Genomic DNA, 19,421 nt, shown 5'->3' on the forward strand with positions numbered 1-19,421 from the left:
CGATTGGTGACCGACAGCAGGGTGGCAGGGGAGGTGCCCTTGCGCGGATTGGAGGGGGCAGCCATGGGGCGGATCCAGGGCGCTGATTGGCACGCGCTCCGAGCCCGGCGTGGCGATTGGGCGCAGGCGCTGTCAGCCGCGCGGGTAGGGCGGGGCTCCGGGCGGGGCGAGGGCGCGGGTGCGGGCGATCGCTGCGGCCGCGTCATGTCCTCCGAGGTGGCCGCGCGCCGCGACGCCAAGAAGCTGGTGCGCTCCTCCAGCGGCCTGCGCATGGTGCCCGAGCACCGCGCCTTCGGCAGCCCCTTCGGCCTGGAGGAGCCGCAGTGGGTGCCGGACAAGGAGGTAGGTCGCGGCCGCCCGCCAGCTCCCCGCCCCCGTCCGCGCCCCGGGCCCTCCCCCCCCGCCGCTGCCTGCGCCCGGGACCCCGGAGCGCCTCCCGTGGCCCCGCTGTCCTCCCGGGCACCCCGCCCCGCGCCCCTCAGCAGCCCCCGGCTCCTGCCTCCCGCGCGCCCGCTCCTGGGCCGGGGCCCTCTGCCTGGTTCCCTTTCTCGGGGCGCCCAGACCCCCCGTGTCTCCCAGAGCTCAGAAACACGCCCCGCGCGCGGGCCTCCCCCCGGACGTGGCCAGTGCCGTGCCCCGCGCGACGCCGTCTGCGAATCCGCCGCATCCACCGGTTGAGCTGCTGGGTTGGACCCGCTGCGATAGAGCCGGGCCCTGCCCGCCGGGGGAGTGAGGAGCCGCGCGTTTATTTATAATCCGGCGTTCTCCGGAGGGACCCTCGGGGGTGCGGGCGGCGGCGGCGGTGTTTCGGTGGGAGTCCCCAGATGGAGCACAAGGAGGCGCCCTGGCTGGGGGGGCTGCACCTGCTCCCGAGAGGCAGAGAGGCAGGAGCAGCTGCGGCTGGCAGGTGAGGGCTGGGAGGTGATGAGCGCCCCGTTGGCGGGGCGGGTGCAGCACCTTGGCCCCTTCTCAAGGCCCTTTTGTGCCGCGCCAGGGAGTCTGGACTCGATCCCGTAGCCAGTGCTCCTCAGCTGCGCAGAGCCGGCGCAACTTCGTGCCTTCCTGCAGATCGGCCTGTCGGAGACATCCAAGAACTCTGAATTCTGAAAATGCTCTGAATTACAACCCCGCTCCCGCACTCTGATAAACTACTTTGCCTCCCTCCCCTGAGAGGAAAAGTAGGTTTTGAGCAGCGGGTTTTGAGCAGAGGAATGAAATCAGGTGTTTTTACTGCAGTGGGCGGTGAAGAGCAGGCAGCTGGGCGGGGGCCGGGGCCTGGGGGCAGGGCGGCTGGGAGGAGGGCACAGACCCGGCCCCGCCTGGTCCTGTCCTTCAGCCGCCCCGCCCTGGCGCTCTGACCGCAGTCACTGAGTTGAGGGTGAAAGAGACAGGGCAGGTGGGCGCGCAGGGGCGTGGGAGTTGCCCAGCCACTGGGGGAGATCGTCACTGAGCCGCCCACGTCTTCTCCCTTTCCCAGGACGCCTTGTTTGTGCTCTTTCTTTCCTGCATTTTTACTCTTGGTGTTTGTCTTCTTTGTGATAACAATGTGCCTTTTCTCACGTCACTCCCTTGGTTAGTGCTGTTAAAAGATAAAACTCTGATTTTCGTAACTGAAGAGTGTCGCAGAGTTCATTTCACTGACTCAGGGAGGGAGCCCTGCAGATGTCATCATGGTCAAGGAGAAGCAGCACACACTGGCGTGGAGGATGGCAAGTGAATGAAGTGCAGATAGAGGCGAACTGCCCTCTTCCACAGTGGGGGAGGGGAGCCCACGGTCCTGAGCGGATGGACAGACCGTGTCCATAGCTGTCTCCCTCGGTTCACCCAGCATCACCTGAGGGGTGTCCTAGAGCCTGAGGCGGTGTCTCAGCGTTTTCCACTACTGCCTCCCTGCAGCCTCTGTAGATCTTTTTTTCCTGGTTGATCCCCCCATGAAATTTTAGCAGCACGGAAGTGCTACGTGTCTGTTAGGGACCGAGTGGATGCGCGGGAACGCGTGGTCTGGCCGATGCACGGGTTTCCCCGGCTGCATGCAGCAGTGTTTTCCCAGTTCTGGCTGCTTTGTAGCTGGCCGCTGTATCCCCTCCGCCCTCCCTCTCTCACCCCTGTGGTATTTCCTGAAATAATTGTTTCGTGCGTTTCCTGCGTAAGTTGCCTTGCTTTGCGGGCCTGGTGGGTGAGCTGTGTCTGGAGCTCGGCCTCCGTGGTCCTGAGAACTCTTGCGAACTTCTGATTAAGTTGTGTTGAAATGCTTGAGTCAGTGTGGCACCCGTTCCTTTGACATAAGTTTCGTTCCGATGCTGGAAGGCTGTCGGGGTGTCCCTTCAGAAATACAACCCCCCATGTGTTAGAACTATGATTAGCCATGATCTGAGCAGCCAAGGAAGGCCCTAGAAGGCGAGTGAGCTGGGAGGAGGGGAGGGGACAGCCAAGTGAGGGTGGACTTCTCGGAATTTGAGGACGTATATTTTGATGTATTGGGGCTGCAAAAACCACCAGAGAGAGTGTTCTGGAGGAGGGGAGACTTGCAGTGGGCTGTTTGGGCTGGGAGACTCCAAACAGGCAGCCGTGGTTGCAATGGCTCGAGGGGCAGGGTGTGGCGGCACTTACAGTGGCGTGGTGCTTAGTGGTGCCAAGCTGGACGCACTTAGCCGCACTCTGCCTGCACGGTGCTCCTGGGAGGTGTGATCACTGGGTGTGTGGAGGCGACGTATGTGTGGAGATAACCAGCTGTGAGAAGTAGGTTTATGTGTGGTGGTTTGGAATGAGCAGGGGGGTGACATGTCATCCTCAGCTTCCACCCATTATCCCCACTTCTTGGCTGTGCTTGGATTGGTGTCATTGTCACATCTGCAGACGCTACCCCATTTCTCATTATGGCTCTGTCTTCAGTCTGAGGCCAGCCCGTTCCACATCTGTTGAGTATTTATCAGGTGCCTGACCCTGTCTGTGCCAGGTTATTAGCTTGAGCCCGCGGGGACGTCCCTTAAACAGGTTGGAAAATTTGGCGGTATGTGTGCACGTGTCTGTAGCTCTCAGCTTCTCAGAGGGGTTCCTGCCCCAGAAATAACTGAGAATCGCTTCCCGAGTGTACACACCGGGAGGACGACACAGTCCGCGCCTTCCCTGGAGTTCGTGGGGCTGGGGAGGTGGAGGCGGGAGCTGTGGGAGCACAGAGGAAGCTTGGGAATGCTCTCGGGCTTGAGTGACTCTGCCATCAAAGGGTCCCTTAGCAAGGAAGAGTGGGCTTAGGGGTGGGCTGTCTGGGCATGCAGCTGTAAGGATTGTCACAAGCAGCCCCAAATATTGAGTTTGATCCTTAAAACCCATGCAGTTTTGCACTCCTTCCCCCTGTCTTCCCATCCTCGTTGGGTATGACCAATGATGATGACAGCTCCGTGCTGTCATTTTGAGGTTCAGATAACTCTGCAGATGCAGAACCAGGGAGGAGAGAGCACAAGTGTGTCAAATGGAAAACAAATCCGGACTCGGGTGAGGAGGGATTTTCTTCACAGGGTCCATGCAAGCAGGGGAAAGGGACTGCTGCCAGCGCACGGGTCTCCAGGGTCAGGCAGAATAGGACTTTCTTAATGGGGGAGTGACCCAGGCTAGAAGAGAATGGGGTGGGGGATGAGCAGGTGGAGGGGTGCAGCTGCAGGTGGTGTGGCCTGACCACACATCAGGGGATGCATCCCCAGAGGTCGGCCGTGTCAGGCTGAGGGTGGGTCATAGCTCAGGGTCCTGAAGGAAGGAGAGAAGCTGAACTAAAGTTTGATCAAGTCAGGTTAGTGGGCATTTTGTTCTGGTTGATGAGGGGACAAACAGGTCAGCCAGGTCAAATAGGGTGAACTGTGGGGATTTGGGGTCCAAATCCGGCCTTGTCACCGGTGAACGGGGGGCATCTGTGAGTCTTATCTCTGCCATGGCGGGGGGGCCTTTGCAGCACACGTTCCTGGAACACCAAAGGGCAGGGGTTCGTAGTTGCCGGGTCACGGGGAGTCCCCTGTTGTGAGGTGGCTGCAGGAGCCTCTGCCTGACCAGGAGGGCCACCCGGCCCCTCTGGCTGGCCAGGCTGTCTGCTGCGGGGAGGGACCGGGACCGTGAACCACAGTGAAGGCTTCTTGGGCGTCGCGGACCCCCGGGCGGGGCCTGGCATTTCCTTCCTAGATGTGATGACAGCTGTGGCGTCTGCACCTTCCGTTCCCGACTCTCCGACAGCTCTTTACGCCGCAGAAAACTGATCGTGCTGCCAGTGGGTCTTGTCCTCTGGAGGTCCCGGAGGCCTCCCTCCCTCCCCCTTCCCGCTCACTCTCTGTCACACACCACCCGCGTGCCAGTGGCCGCGTGCATCCGTTCCCAGTCGCCCCTGCTCCTCGCGGCCCTGGGCCTGCTCTTTGGGCTCTCCTTCCAGCTGGGTTGTTAACGTCTTACTGGCTCCCTCATTAATTAGCGTGTTAAATCTTTGACACGGTTCATTTTACATTTCTAGGAGTTATGCTTCTACCCTTTAAAAAGGATTATCTTTCAACAAAGATACTTCAGTACTTGTATTTTTAAAGTTTATTTTTATGATTGATTTTTGAGGAACCTAAGAAATAGTCTGGTGTGGGAGGCTGGCGCCAGCCAGCCAGGGAGCGTCTCTCACCAGCGCCAGGGGACAGTGTGGGAGGGTGTGACTCTCCTGTCATTCCAGCCTCAAAGGGAGGATAGGCATGTGTCCTCCAACTTTGTGTTTTCTATAGTTACTTTTTCTTTTTTTTAACATTCCTGAAACTTTCCAAACTGTATTTCCTGACTCTTGAGGGGGAGATGCTCTGTCCGTTATCTTTTGGGGACCGGGGCTGATTCTGAAGAGTTGCCCTGGGCACCTGTGGGGGCTCCTTGTGCTTGAGTCAGGGCAGTGGGTTGGCAGAGACCTCAGCTCTCCAAACAGCTCTGTGCCCGGGGCCTCTGCCCTCAGCTGTGGGGCTGGGGTGGATCCCACAATTCCCCAGGGCCCCTCTGTGGGAAGTCTTTGCTCCAGGCCAGGTTTGCCCAAGGGCCTTTCTGGTTTCTTCTTTGACCTCTGGTGGCCTCCTTACTTATCTACCTGGAAGCTGAGTTTACAGCATCTGCCTCAACCTCATCTACACTCAGCGATTGGTTTACTGGACCAGCAAGGAGTGGACAGCTGCCCGGGCTCTGACTCGAGGGCCTGCAGCCAGGGGAGTGTGCTCGCAGTTGGGGATTTTACTAGGAGCCATCCCATGCCGCCTGCCCCAGCTCCCTGTCCTCTCGTGGCCGCTCCTTGCTACCAGCTTCCTCCCTCCTGTCTGCCGGGCCAGGGCCGAGGACGGTGGAAGTGGGTGCAGGGGGCCCCAGGGGCTGGGCTGGAGGCTCTTCTGTTTATGCGGCTTCATGTGGACATTGACACTGGTCCTGCTGCCCATCCCCGGGGGGCAGCATCTGCAGGTCTGTGGAGCAGCCCGGCCAGGGGATCAGGCAGTAGATGGGTCTGTGTGTGCATATCTGTCACCTGGGGCCCTTGCTCAGCTCCTCCCAGCCCCTTTGGGTAGGTCTGCTCTTGCAGATTCTTCCCCATGATTGTGCCTGTTTGAACATCAGCCCCAGCCCACCTCAGCGGTGACGCGGTGACACACAGAGGCCTGGGCACTCAGACACTTTTTGCTACATACAGGGGAAGCTTGATCACAGCTGGTTTCTGGACGTTGTACTTTTCCCTCTCTCCCCAAGTAGCAGTTTCCTGGAGCCTCAGAAAGCCGCGTGGGCTAGTCCTCGCGCCTGTGCTTGTTTCCTTTTGGGGGAGCTGGTTTGTCAGACCCATGTCAGTTCTTCAGCGGCAGCTTTACTCTGAGATGTTCACGCAGTGCTTTATTTCCTTATTTAATTCTCTCTTCACATTAAATTGTTCTGTTGATAATTTTAACAGGTATTTTCTCTTATATAATCAACAGGAAATTACCTTGTTTAAAAATCTGTCAATTTTCTGAATAACCTCATTGGTTATTTAGAATGATAAACCTTCTAGATCACTTACACACACACACACACACACACACACTTTTTTTTTTTTCGGAGGAAGATTAGCCCTGAGATAATATCCGTGTCCATCTTCCTCTACTTTCTATGTGGGACGCCTGCCACATCATGGTGTGCCAAGTGGTGCCATGTCCGCACCCGGGATCTGAACCGGCGAACCCCGGGCCGCCGAAGCGGAACGTGCGCACTTACCGCTGCTCTCAGGGCCGGCCCTGTAGATCACTTATATTTTTAAGGGAGCAAATTTTAAATTCTAGATGTGGTCTTATGTTTAGAAATTGGTCTTTCAACTTGCCCAGCACACGCCTCCCAGTCCGCATGCGGCCCTTTGTGTTGCTGGGGAGACGGAGCAGTGCTGCTGAGGGAGCACAGGGTGGGCCCTGCCCTCGGGAGGCTCGGCAAGCAGTCACTCTCTCTAGAACCGGGTGTAACGTGGGCTTTCCCGGCTGCTCAGCCTCACTAGTTGCCCCTGCTGTGGAGGCTTTCTCGAGTGGATTCTGTGGCTGGTGGATGTCTGGGGTCATGGAACAGCATGGCACATGGGTGCCGGCAGGGTCCTGAGTGCCACACAATGTTCCAGAACTGACAGAAGTGAGAGGCAGTGGCAGGAGCTGGGCTTCCAGAAGCAGCAGCAGCGCAGTGAGCAGCCAGCCCATGCCTAAAGCCGGTGGAGACTCTGTAGATGGTTCTGGAAGGCCCTGGATGGGGCAGGCCCTGTGTCCAAGTCCAGGAAGCAGCTTAAGAGCAAGAAGGAAACTGGAAAATGTTAGTTATGGGATCTGGAGAAGCTTAGACACCGTGCCCAGTGCAGGGGCCGCAGCTGCGTGGAGCTTGCTAGGGCTGAGGATGCCCTTCCTGCTGCAGGGTGGCGTCTGAAAAGGCCCAGCCTCAGCACCAGCACCTCTCCTTCCACGGTGAAGGGAGCCCCGGCTCTTCTCCCGAAGCATCTGCAGGGTCCCGGCACCACTGGCCTCTGGGACCAACTATGAATAGTGCGTACTTGGCATCTCATGTGGATTTCCTCAGAGCTACTTGCTTGCCTGGATCTTGAGCCCGTGTGCGCCAGCCAGCCTGGTGCTGGGCCCACGGTGTCCACAGTCTGCTGCCTTTGAGGAGGCTGAGGCCCAGAGGAGAGGGTGCCGAGAATTCAGGCCCCTGTGCCTTGGTGGAATGGGGAACAAGAACCGGGGGCGGGGATGCAGCGAGTACCCCTGCTGGCCTGCAGGATGAGTGCGTTGCTGGCTGACCAGAGTGAAGACGGTCAGTGAGGCCAAAGGGAAGGGCGTGGGGCGCAGCCCTTGATGGCCGGGACCGACTGATGGGCCTGCCCTGCTTCCCTCAGGGTCATGTGGTCGGGTTGGCCTGTCCTGTGAAGCAGGTCCTGATTATAAACCCTCTTCCCTGCCTGGGCAGGTGGGCGGTTTTACTGTCACACTGTTCCTGGGCTGAAGTGACATTTGTGTCAAGGAGCAGCTTTCCCACTAGGGGACACCGAGCCTTGTCAGTGCTGGGACGGCCCGTCTGTCCTTGGTGGTGAGCTCTAAAACGACTTGCTCTTGTGTTAGAGGTCTGAGCTCTTTGATCTGGTTGGTGTGGTTGATGAAAATGTGGCTGTTTCAAGTCCCTTGTCCTCGGTGTCTGGAGCAGGGCTTGGCCTGTTCCTTGAGCTCTGGGGGAGGGGAGACCCTGCTGCCATGCGCTCAATCCCTGCATCTAGTGGGAGCCAGACTTCCTGACCTTCCTTGGTCTCTGCACTGCGAGGGTCTGTAGTTGTGGGACTCCTATTGCTGAGCAAGTCCAGCCACCTGAGCCCCGGGTCGTGGGTCTCAGCCTCCTCCCTCTAGTTCCTTCCTCTGAGGAGCATTTCTGGGTCTGGCGGCTGACCACATTAAACCCGTCATCCCCATGTCCTGCTTCAACTTCTTCCAAACCCTCCCTCCCGGGCCTTGGTGAGGGCACGCTCGAGGACTCAGTAAACAAGCAGAGTACACTGTGTCTCACGTGGACGGGCTTTGCCAGTTGGGACTTCCCCCTGCAACTTGGCAGACTCAGCGCGCCTTCTTCACTATAAAGTGGGGGAGCGCGTGTGCTTTCCTGGTTTAGGTTAATTCCTGCTGTGGAATCTCATGGTCATTTCACGGCACTGGTCCTTTGTTCTGGTAACAGGACTAGGGAGCTCCTGAAGTGAGCTCACTCAAGCCTGGTGAGGCAGGCTCGAACCACTGCCCTCTGGCCCGAGCACACCCTGACATCTAGGCCCACTCCCTACCCTGGCAGGACCTTGGCCGCTGGGCACTCAGTCTCGGCCCCCATCTGTGCCCTTGGCGTGTCTCCTGCAGGTCTCTGAGCAGCACCCACCGCACACCATGGCCTGGGGCTGGGGACCTGCTGAGCCCGCTTGGCTCCTGGGCTGGCGCCCAGCTCAGCGTGCTGCCTCCTGCCCACCACAGGCTGCCTGGCATGTGGGGAGGCCATGGGAGCGATCTGGTCCAGAGGGGAGGTGGGCTTCCCCATCCCCTGTGAGCTCTGCCTCTGCAGTTCAGCCAGTGACAGAGCTGGGTTCTGAGACTGTCTCCTTCCCTCCTAGTGCCCAAGATGTATGCAGTGTGACACCAAGTTTGACTTCCTTACCAGAAAGGTGAGCTGAGGCCATGGGGTTGCAGGGGCGGGTGAAGGACTGACTGGGGGGGGCGCCCACGGAGCATCCAGCCTCTTCCTGGGGGGGCCAGCTCTCTGGGAGGGACTGGAGAGTGCAGCCTTGTGTCTTCCCGGGGGCCACCTGTGTAAGAATCAGTAAGACAGGGACTCCTGCTGCCCCTCCAGCTGGGTCTCGTCCTCAGGGTGTCCTACTCTGAACAGTTCTTGGCTCGCAGCGGCACAGAGGTGGGTGTCCTGGTCGACCACATGGCCAGCGGGACGCAGGGTTCAGAGAGAGAGAGAGTGGAGCAGCAGCAGTGTGGCCTGCTGCATGCGGGCACCCTCAGGGCACGCTCGTCCTTTGAGTGGCCAGGTTGGACATCTGGGGCCACGTCTGGGAATGCACTTGTGGCCCTCACCCAGCGTGTCCCACCTCAGGCGTGTTTAGGAGGTGGTCCCTGCGGGGGGCACTTGTCCTCGGGCCCCTGCTCACTGCCTGCCCCCTGCCGTCTCCAGCACCACTGTCGCCGGTGCGGCAGGTGCTTCTGTGACAAGTGCTGCAGCCAGAAGGTGCCGCTGAGGCGCATGTGCTTCGTGGACCCCGTGCGACAGTGTGCCGAGTGCGCCCTGGTGTCCCACAAGGAGGCAGAGTTCTACGACAAGCAGCTCAAAGTGCTCCTGAGTGGTAAGCAGTCCAGTGTCCTGCCCGTGACACCTGGTCCTTGGTGCCTGTGTCGCTGCGGTGGGCTCGAGCTGTGGCTACTTTTCTGTGACGTTCTGTCTCACCCTCCCTCCCTCTTGCACTCCTTTAGAAGCAGGTACAGAGCCAGCTCCTCTCTGCCAAGATGAAAACGTCACCCAAAATTTCAGTCTGACTTCGCGGGGCTTGGGACCAGCAGTTGGGACATCTGTTGGGTGGGAGGCCCTGGGCCCGGGCGGGACGCGGTACTTACACGGGTCGCTGTGATATGGCCCCAGAGGACGGGGCCAGCAGCAGGCAGAACCTTCCACCCGGCCATCTCGGGGCTTGCGTGGCATAAGAGGAGGAGCTTTCCAGGGAATAAGGGTCCGCCCCCTCAGGAGCTCCTGAGAACTGAACCCCCATCCTCCCCACAGCCCGCCGTGGTCCTCGCTCTGGCCGCTCTTCCCGCAGGCCTGCCCCTGCCGTCCCTCCTCTGTAAAGCAGGGCATCGCTTCCTGGCAGGAGGGCAAGCCTTGTGCCTCTTGGGCTGGGTGGGTGTTAGGTGTCTTCTCTCCACCATCCTGGGCCTGTTCTGGTCCCTTCTCAAGTGTGTGGGTAGGGGAGAGAGTGCTCTTTGAGCTGGGCCTTTGGGATGGAGTCCCCTGCACCTTTGTGGGCAAGCAGAACCTCTCTGACAGCGCCTTCCGTCGTGCCTGTTACACCCGCACTCCGTCGCGGCCTTGCTGCCTCACCTGAGGGCCCGTGCAGCAGAGCTCTTGCTTGTTTCCATTCTGTGCTCTGAGCGTGTGCATGTCCCCGGGCAGCTGGCCTGGCTGGGGAAGGGCGCAGGGTGAGAGAAGCTGTGTTCTCACGTTTGTTTTTGTATCCCAAGGAGCTACCTTCCTCGTAACTTTTGGAAACTCGGAGAAATCAGAAACAATGGTTTGTCGTCTTTCCAACAACCAGAGGTAAGGGGCAGACACTGCTTGGCACTGACAGCTTTGTCACATCAGCCCTGGAAGAACGTGGTCTGGACACCCTTTTTTTTTGGACAGATACTTGCTTCTGGATGGAGACAGCCACTACGAGATTGAGATCGCACACATTTCAACCGTGCAGGTTCTCACAGAAGGCTTCCCTCCTGGAGGTAACCACGGCGTGCCCTTTACTACACGGGAGATTTGGTGCCAGCTTGGGTGACTTTTGGGATAAACAGCAGCAGCAAGGACGGGTCTGTCAGGTCATCCTGCTCAGCCTCTTGGCAGGGTCTCCGAGATGCCTGCCTGTCCTCTGTGGGCTTGTTCTGAGTAAGTGGCTTTAGGAACTCGCCAGGTGAGTGGGGGCTTGACAAGTAAAACAATGAAGGGAAGTGTGCCTGCATGTGTTGTCGACATGCCCTCCTGTGCCACCTTACTCACCCTTCGACTCAGACCCAGGGTAAAGCTCCAGACGCAGTCGGCATCACCCAGATTCCCAGAAGGGTCTGGAGTGGTGGCCAGTTGGGAAACAGTATCCAGGCATCCTGGCATTCCCGCTCCTGTCGGGGTCTGTGGAAACAAAATTCCTTTACATTTCCTTGTGAGTTTCCGGAGCATGTAGCCCAGTCTGCATCTTTCCATCTAAACTTTAGCGCTTCAGTAGCCGTCTTTCCACTGAAGTGGAGTTTGCATCCAAATTATATGAAGTGTGGTGAGCAAACCCATGAGACCTAACCCATCTTGCTTTCTCTTTCCTGACTGGCTCTTGGTTGTTCTCTCCTGCCTGCCTACCTTCTTGACGTAGAAAAAGACATTCACTCTTACGCCAGCCTCCTGGGGAGCCAGCCCGGCTCAGAAGGTCAGCCACACGCTCCTCGCCGCTCTCCCCAGCATGCTGTGGGCCCTGTGCCTCCCCTTGATGTCCTGCGTCTGTCTGTGGGGGTGATCCACGCCACAGTTCTCTGTGAAACACACGTGCACTTCTTTTGGTTGATTTGAAAGAGAGTTGGGTCCAAGATGTGGGTATATAAAGCATAAATGAAAATATGCCAGCAGCAGAATTGTATTTAATTTGCTCAGTTCTTCTATTCCAATGGGGGAAACATTACCCAACATTTCACAACTTCTTGTATCTGCTGGCCCTGAGCAGGCTGAGTCTGGAGGGCATTGGGAGCGTGAAGTGGGCAGTGGCCCTTCTCCCAACATGTTCCTGCCCCTTCACAGCCTGGCTCATGGTGCTGTTCTGGGAGCCTCTGTGCCTCCCGGCACTCTCTGACTCTTCGCACTGTCTGAGCCCCCTGAAGGATGAGGTGAGAGGGCCAGGCCAGTGTTTTGCCACCTCTATTCACGTGCACACAGAGGTGTGCATGGTGACACCAAGCTGCTTGCCTGTGGCAGGAGATGCTAGAGGTCAGCCTGGGTGCTGGTGTGCTGCCCCTCCTGGAGAGCCTGAGGCTCAGGAACGCGCCTTGCCGCAGCCCCTCCCAAGGCCAAGGAGGAGGCTGCCACCCCAGCTGGCCTAGTGAAGCTTCTGGTCGCAGGTGTGCCATCCTTGGCGGGGCCCTCGGACTTCTGGCACCTTACAGTCCCATGGAGTGGGGTTGGGGGCACAGTGAGTGCTGCTCTGCCAAGTTTTCTAGACCCTCTAAAACCCGACCCCTGTCTTCCCATGGGGTCTGGGGCGTTGGAACAGCTCCCTGAGCTGAAGGCAGCCAGGAGCCTGCCTGCTGGCTGCAGACTTCCAGCAGGGCACACAGCTTTTTCTGTCAAGGGCCCAGCAGTGACTGTGGAGCTTTGCGGCCACATGGACTCTTGTAGAGTGCAAATGGCCGGGGCTGTGTGCCAATGAAACTTGACTTACAAAAGCAGGTGTTGGGCAGAGCTGCAGTGAGCCTGCTCCAGGCACTGGTGGGAACCTGCAAGGAGCCCAGTCAGGGACAAGCCAGACTGACACGCAGGGTAGGAACGTGGCTTGTGGAAGGTCAGTTTGAGTAGCCTTCCTGGCCTTAGGTGGTACAGCACTCAATAGCTGTCACCCTCTCACAGCTGGTCAGGCCTCTCCCAGCCAGAGCACACCCCCCCTGTCTGGAGTCGTGGCTCTCACTCTGGCTTGTGGGAGAGTCAGGCCTCAGTTTGGACTCAAGAGGTCTCTCTCTGATTGATTACTGCGCCAAACGGAGTTTTCTTGAAAACTGAAGTCACAAAGTAGAAAAACTGTTGGTAAAGTTCACTGTGAGGCTTGGTCTTCACATGACTTTTCTGACTGTAGTCGTGACTGTGAAGAGCCGTTCCGTTCAAGCACTTGGTTCTCAGAGCAGGCATTGGAATCTCGTTGTCATCAATGGAGCAGCTGGTCATGGCCCAAAGACGGGCCGTGTCCCAGCAGGCCGATTCCCCTATGCGGCATCTTTGCAGGAGCTCGTGTACTAGGGTGCTGCGTTGGCTCCCTGGGTTGGTGACCCAGGATGTGGCACTTCTCTGGTGCTGGGCCTTGCTCGCATCCTCAGTCTCTGAGCTTTGACCCTGGTTCTCATTGGGGGCGTGGCTGTGACCACCTGGCCTCTGGGTGGCTTGTGCACTGGTGCAGCCCTGCTTCTGCCAGCCCTGGCTACAGATAAATGTGACGGAGCTTGGATGGAGCCAGCCTTGTTGGGGTTTCCTGATGGCAGGGGTCCCACACAGGACCGGGAGATGCAGGCAGCAGTGTCTCTCTTAGTGCGATTTGTTTGTCCAGGGTCCTAGAAGGCACCAGGCTCGGTGACTCAGTCCCTTTCCCATCCTGTGAACTTGGGGTCATCTACTAAAAGGCCTGAGGAGCTTGTGTTCACTGGGTGCTTCCTGAGCACAGGCCTCTGCCACCAAGCTCTCCTGGCCCAGCCTGAGGGTGGAGAAGGAGGCATCCTGGCCACCACCACATCAGGGCTGGCATCTTGGGTGCTTAGGGTCCCTTTTGTGCCTTCTTACCTTGTTTCCCTCCTCCAGGAGGCAATGCGCGGGCCACAGGCATGTCCCTGCAGTACACAACACCAGGGGCAGATGGTGTGACCCAGCTGAAGCTGACGGCTGGGGAGGATGCAAATGCCAGCAGAAGGCAGTCAACGGCGTGGCTGGCAGCCATGCACAAGGTACTGAGGTGGGGGCTTGGGAGGCTGGGCCCTTCTGCTTAGAGCACAGGTCCCGTTTTCCCAGAGGAAGACCTGCCTCCTGCCAGCTGGGGGTGCCCACACCAGCTCCAGCCAGCACAGGACCAATCAGGTTTCTCCACATTTACTTCTGGTCACCTTGTAGGCTGTCAAGCTCCTCTACGAATCTCGGGACCAGTAACTCCACGTGGGACAGACAGCTTGGAACAGTGGAGCCTGCGCTCTGTGCACGCACAGACGCTAGTTCCACACGTGGTGGGAAATGCAATTCAAGTATTTGGAGAAACAGAAGCGTTCGCTTACCTAGTGCAATATGTACACAGTTTATTAATGCTCTAAACAGCTTCATGCTTTAGAATTTGTGAATACACAAATATCTTGTTGATAATTGGGGATGGGAGAGACTGAGCTACACTACCGCTAAACTATTTTTAGCATAATTTATGCCACGTTTTTATGAGTGCCCAGGTTTACTAGAAGTTTCTGGCCCCCTAGTGTCTCATTAATTCTTCCATAAAATGATTTGGGCAGTGGTGGCTCAGGCTTGATTTGTCCTGGAGCCTGCCGGGTTTCTCATACACCTGTGTACAGTCTGCCTGAGCCCATTTCACAGACTGTCCGTTTACTGAGTCACTAATTTGGGGCTATGAACAAACCTTTGAGATGTCACTAAGGGGAAGGATCCAGCTTTGTGTTTTATACTTTTCACTTACTGTTCCACTTTATTAAAATAATTGTACAATAATTTGTATATAAAGCTTATGATTAAATCCTATTTTGAAAATACAGACCAGGCCTCACCTCACTGTGTCCAGATACCCCGAGCTTTCCCGCTCTAGCTCGGTTCCGGCTCCAGAACACAAGACGCGCAGCCGCGGTGGGAGACAGCGTTTATTGTGCACAGTGACACGCAGCAGCGGTGTCGGGACACAGCAGTTGCTTCCAGCAGCAGAGGCTGCCCCACAAGGGCGTTCACTTTTCATCACCACACTGTGTACAAGCAATGCTTAAAGGTGATCGACTACAGCAACAGATCTATGCACATATTTATACATAAATTATACACAGGACTCGTACATGGAAAATAAAGGCTAAGGGCCTGGATTTTAATGAGAAAACATTTCCAATGTCATTCTGGTAGTTTTGAACGGTCTAGTCAAAAAATACTTTTGGTATATAAAAGCCTGTGTGTACAGTTCGTTCAGACTTCAGGGAAGTGCCTTACTTACTTAAAGTCTGGATCTGGGGCAAAGGTTATTGCATCACTGCTGGCCGGACTGGGGCGGCTGGGCCCTGGGCCCTTCTGCCCCACAGCTGCCCCTCTTGACACACAGGCCTCCCCATGTCCACCCCACCCCGAATGACTGCCCTCAGCCTCCTGGCCCATGGGCTGCAGGGTCTGCCTGCACTCAGAGCAGAGCATGTCCACACTGTGAGAGATAAGAACCACACCTGGGCAGCAAGAGGCTGCATAAAAGGTAGTGCTGTGAACGAAGGAGGGGACAGTGCTGTGTTGAGGCTCCTGACTGTGTTGTCATTTGGTCTCGAGGGCTCTCGTGTCCAGCGCACAGAAGTCCAGCCCAGCACCATCAGCCTGTGGGTGACCTAGACCAATGCCTGGAACAGGAAGTGGAGCACCCACGGCAGGACACATGCCAGGGACCACCACTGGGCAGGAGTTTCCAGACGGGGGCTCCTCTGGTTATGAGGGAAAGAAACGCGTGTGGTGAGGGTGAGAGGATGATGGGTTTCTGTGATTTCCAGTAACAGGAGGGTAGGGCTCTAGCGGGGGGCACACCTCACAGCAGCTGCAAGTTTTCATTGTTGGGGGTGGGGGTGACATCAAGAACAAGGGACGGCCTTGGGGCCAAGTCAGTCAGAGCGTTTGTCTTCATTGGCAACCAACCAGGGGTATCACAGGGCTTCTTACTGGCAACAGGGGCAGTTGTTTAGAAAGCTGGGTATTTATTTAGATTTACAGTAATTGGCAAAATTCAGTCTTCTTGGAGGCGAAAGTACCTCTCCCAGTTAAGGGCAAACTGGAGAAAGGGCCTCACCAGAAACTGCAGCAATTTCACATTGTGGACGCTGTCTGCTAAAGTGAGCACCATTAAAACCATTTCTAGCTTCAGCTTTCCTGGGGAAAGGGCAGAATGATCTCTCCAGTGGCTCCTTGTCGCTGGCGAGCCTGTGCGGTGGGTGCTCCAGTGGGCAGTTCAGGCGAGCGTTCGCTGTCGGGGTTTGATCCGGGGATACAACTGGGAAGCAACGGAAATGAGTTAGGACCAGGAGACAACACACTGAGCAGGAATCAGTGTCCAGGTGCCAGGCTTCCCTTCCCTGGGCCTGTGTGTGGCTCCCCACCTCCTGCTCATCCCAGATGGCTGCATGGCTAGCTCCTCCTCCAGGCAGAAGCTGGGCTGTAACCCTCCTACTGAGACCCTCCCTAACTCCCTTGAAAAGTTGCACCCCCCCCCCCCCCCCCCCCCCCAGGATACCCTATCCCTCTGTATCTCTCAGTGCTTAGTACCAACTGAAATACTTGTCACCGTAAGCTCCCGGTTCACTGCTGGGTTCCCCTCAGTGCCTTGCAGGTGCGTGGTGTTCAGTGCATGTTTGCGGAATGCAAGCAGCATCTGCCAGCCCCACAGAGGCACACGGGGTGGGGAGCAGAGGCAGCCGCTGTGCCAGAGGACTGATGCAATTATTAATACAACACGGGTAGCAACACCTGCAGGCTCCTCACCTCATCCCCGTTAAAGAAATTTCTGAGATGCAGAGAATTCTGGTTGGCGTGAGGCTGGCTGCTCACTGTAGTTCCCCATGGGCAGAGCATACTGTGAGCAGCCCTTGTCCGGGCCTCCTCAAGAGCAGATGCCCCCGCTGCTCCCACGGTATGAGGTAAGCCTGGGGCTCTCCAGGGGTCTGCCAGAGCCTTGTGCCAACTCTGTGGACCTGCCCGTCTACAGAGGGGGGGCACTGGGGCTGGGAGAAAGGCAGTCTCCTGTACGAGTCACCCAGCAGGATGTGACCCCATGCTATGCCCGGTGTTGTGTGACTTACGGCAGGTAGAAAAGGACAGCTGATTTCCTCGTGCATAACCTTGGGAGTGAAGTTGGAGCAGTTGAGTCAGACCCCAGGAGAACGAGCTCAGAGTGCTTACCCCCAGCAGGTTTTTGGGCACATAGCCCTCCCGGTCCCCAAGGCGAGCCCACCACCACTCAGTCTCGCTTTCGTCCTTGCGCCTTAGGACAGTGATGGCATCGCCCTCGTGGAAGGACAGCTCGTCGCTGTTCTGGGCCTCGTAGGCCCACAAGGCATACACCACTCCTTTGTTCATCACGCCCAACTTCTCCTGTACCCCTGGACAAGAGAGCAAAGGGTCAGGGCTCTGCAGAGGCCGGGCTGCAGAAAGCCCCACTCCAGGACCAGAATGGACATGCCACTGTTCTCAGGCAGGCCAGCAGATGCCCATGGTTGAGAGATCAGAAGCCAGGGCCACACTGCCTGAGCCTCCCCAGGCCATTAAGACCCTTTGCTTAATGTCAACAGTCCTTTCTACGTCCCATGACTGCTACTGAAGTTTTGAGTCCAGAGGCAAAGGTGTGTTGTTGCAAAAGGCATTTCTTAAGATGAGACTTAGAACTCACATCTGGAACAAACTTTCAAAGGTCAATAAAGCAGCTGTGTGACTGCTCTTGGAAGGCAGAAAGCACTTATAAATGGCAGTGAAGGAGCTGCACACAGGTGAACCACAATGAGCAAGCTCATGCCCAGAAGTCGCCTGCGGGAACCCAAGAAAGGCCAGAGGTGCTAACGGCCCGGGTACCTCCCTCCTCCACACAGGTGTCACTGTGACTGTGGCCTCTCCAGCCCCACCACACGGAACTCAGGGCACGCTGCCTTCTCTTCACTGGGAGCTGGGGCCTGGAGGAGGTGCCTGTCTTACTTAGTTCATCACTTTATCCCCAGGGTCTCACACAGGACTAGGCCCACAGGCTCTCAAGTTGTGTAGAATGGATGACCTGTGACTGTTCAGCCTTCAGAACAGAGAAGATTTTCCATCTCTTGGGAACTCGGACCCTGGCTAAAGCAGTTTAATTAAGACATGATGAGCTTCACTCATCACAGGCTCACTTATCAATGGTCACCACAGGACGGAGACAGGGACCCTACCTTGGCCTGACCCTGGGACATGCACAGCTCTCACAGGCCTCTTTCTGGGCTGCCTCAAGTCCTGGTGCTTTGCAGCAGCAGTACACAGGCACTGCCTGGCCACCCACGCCCCCAAACCCTCTGCCCAGAGGGGCAACACCCGTGCAAAGAGAGAGGGGATTTTTGGTTTTTAGCAATCTGGCACAGAATCCTTCTAACAACACGAATTTTCAAACATGTTCCCAGGAATTAACCTAAGGGACAGCGTGACCTCCATTCTAATGAGCCTTCCTGCACTGCCCCCGACATTGAAGTCAGGGCTTCTCCCCCGGCCAGGCAGCACTGGCGCGCGTCACCACTGCAGCCAGAGAGAACCTGAGGTGCACTCCAAGCTCTGCTGCGCACCATATAAAAACTGCGAGCACTGGATGTAGCCCTCTTCCATCTCTTCACACTTGTCTGCGGCGGTTTCGATGTCGCTGATGGTCGAGGCGAAAATGGCAGCGCCACTCTCCACCAGCTGTTTGCAGAGGTGAACACTGTTGCAAGAGGCAGCGCAGTGCAGCGGCGTCCTGGAATGGACAGGAGGTGAGCTGCTGTGAGGCGCTGCCACGCTGGCCACCTCCTGCAATGCAGCCCTCTAGAGACCTCTCAGGGCTGTGCTGTGCCCCGGGGCCCTGCAAGTTTCTGTGCAGTTGTGTTTCTAATGGTGCAACTTCTACTAACAAATTGTTTGGGACCACATATAAATTTCTGAAGAGAGGGGGCAGGGCATGGACTGAGAAATGGCCTATAGAACAGATGTTCATTGCACAACGACATGAACGTACTTCACACAGCTGACATGTCCCTTAAAATGGCTACAGTGGTAAATGTATTTTCTACCACAGTTAAAAAAAACAGATGTTCAAACACAGCGGGACAGACAGTGGCCTGAAGTTCACAGTAACACCTACCAGGGGCCCAGGGGGCCTGCACAGCAGTGGCAGGCCCTGAAGGCAAACACAAACCTCGCAAACCACCTAAGCGTCGACCCCAAATGGGGCTGAGGGCTCTTTTGCACAGATGATCAGGCCACTTCAAACAGACCAAGAGGGAATCAGAATGGGCAGAATGCCTGCCTACAGTGTCACCAACCAGATGCCTTTAGCAGGCTACTCGAGAGAAGCAGGGCCAGGAAGACAAGCGAGGACACTGTGCGGTGTGAGGCGGGACGGGCTTCCCCACGGTCTGGACTGTGGTGTTTCCCCTTTTGGGCTGTATGGAGGGGATCTCTCGACCCCCGCCCCAGGGCCCTCACCAGCCGTCACTATCAGCAGCATTCACGTTGACCCCAAAGTCCAGCAGGAACTTCACAATGTGGTGGTGGCCGGCACAGACCGCGTTGTGCAGCGGGGTGATCCCTTCATCATTGGGCTTGCTGGGGTCTTCCACCTAGGACATGGGTGCGTGTAAGCCACCAGCCCCGCGGCACCCCGAGCAGCACAGGCTGCAGCTGTGCTCAGCTCACCTCATAGATGATCCTTTGCACCAGGTCGAACTCTCCTTCCAAAGAAGCATCTAGGAGCAGCGCCAGGGGGTTGAAGCGGACTCTCAGCCCGTGCCCTGTCCGCTCCGAGTTAGGCTTCTTGAGGTTGGTCCGTTTGCTCTGTTGGGAAGGAAGCATGCTTTCAAACAAAAGGTGACAACCCACCAAAGAACCGAACCTGCAGGGAAGGAGGGCAGGGCTGAAGCCTCAGGCAGTGCTCTCACCCATCAGCCCGAGCACCCGCTCTCCGGCCCAGCCAG

The 19,421-nt window shown here is 57.1% G+C and overlaps 2 protein-coding genes across 5 annotated transcripts in view; one reads left to right on the forward strand and one right to left on the reverse strand.

Annotated features, from left to right (window-relative positions):
* The first annotated feature begins 9 nt into the window (after positions 1-9).
* ZFYVE21 (zinc finger FYVE-type containing 21) lies at positions 10-14,266 on the forward strand. Of its 2 annotated transcripts, XM_046647407.1 has the most exons (8): positions 10-342; positions 8,627-8,677; positions 9,193-9,361; positions 10,251-10,326; positions 10,414-10,505; positions 11,141-11,194; positions 13,318-13,460; positions 13,624-14,266. In XM_046647407.1, the coding sequence occupies exons 1-8, from the start codon at positions 64-66 to the stop codon at positions 13,657-13,659; spliced, it is 900 nt and encodes a 299-aa protein (XP_046503363.1). In that variant the 5' UTR covers positions 10-63; the 3' UTR covers positions 13,660-14,266. The 2 variants fall into 2 exon arrangements, with proteins under 2 accessions (XP_046503363.1, XP_046503364.1); XM_046647408.1 differs by lacking the exon at positions 11,141-11,194.
* An 85-nt stretch (positions 14,267-14,351) lies between these two features.
* Positions 14,352-19,421, reverse strand: part of PPP1R13B (protein phosphatase 1 regulatory subunit 13B) — a 72,396-nt gene continuing 67,326 nt past the window's right edge. For all 3 annotated transcript variants that reach the window (XM_046647378.1, XM_046647380.1, XM_046647379.1), the window contains 5 exons: positions 19,144-19,281; positions 18,934-19,067; positions 18,039-18,205; positions 16,642-16,841; positions 14,352-15,736 (listed from right to left, as the gene is read on the reverse strand). In XM_046647378.1, the coding sequence (XP_046503334.1) occupies positions 15,695-15,736; positions 16,642-16,841; positions 18,039-18,205; positions 18,934-19,067; positions 19,144-19,281 (681 nt within the window). In that variant the 3' untranslated portion in view covers positions 14,352-15,694. The remainder of the gene's footprint in view (positions 15,737-16,641; positions 16,842-18,038; positions 18,206-18,933; positions 19,068-19,143; positions 19,282-19,421) is intronic.

Source organism: Equus quagga, chromosome 20 (genome assembly GCF_021613505.1).
Source record: "Equus quagga isolate Etosha38 chromosome 20, UCLA_HA_Equagga_1.0, whole genome shotgun sequence".
Classification (NCBI taxonomy): domain Eukaryota; kingdom Metazoa; phylum Chordata; class Mammalia; order Perissodactyla; family Equidae; genus Equus; species Equus quagga.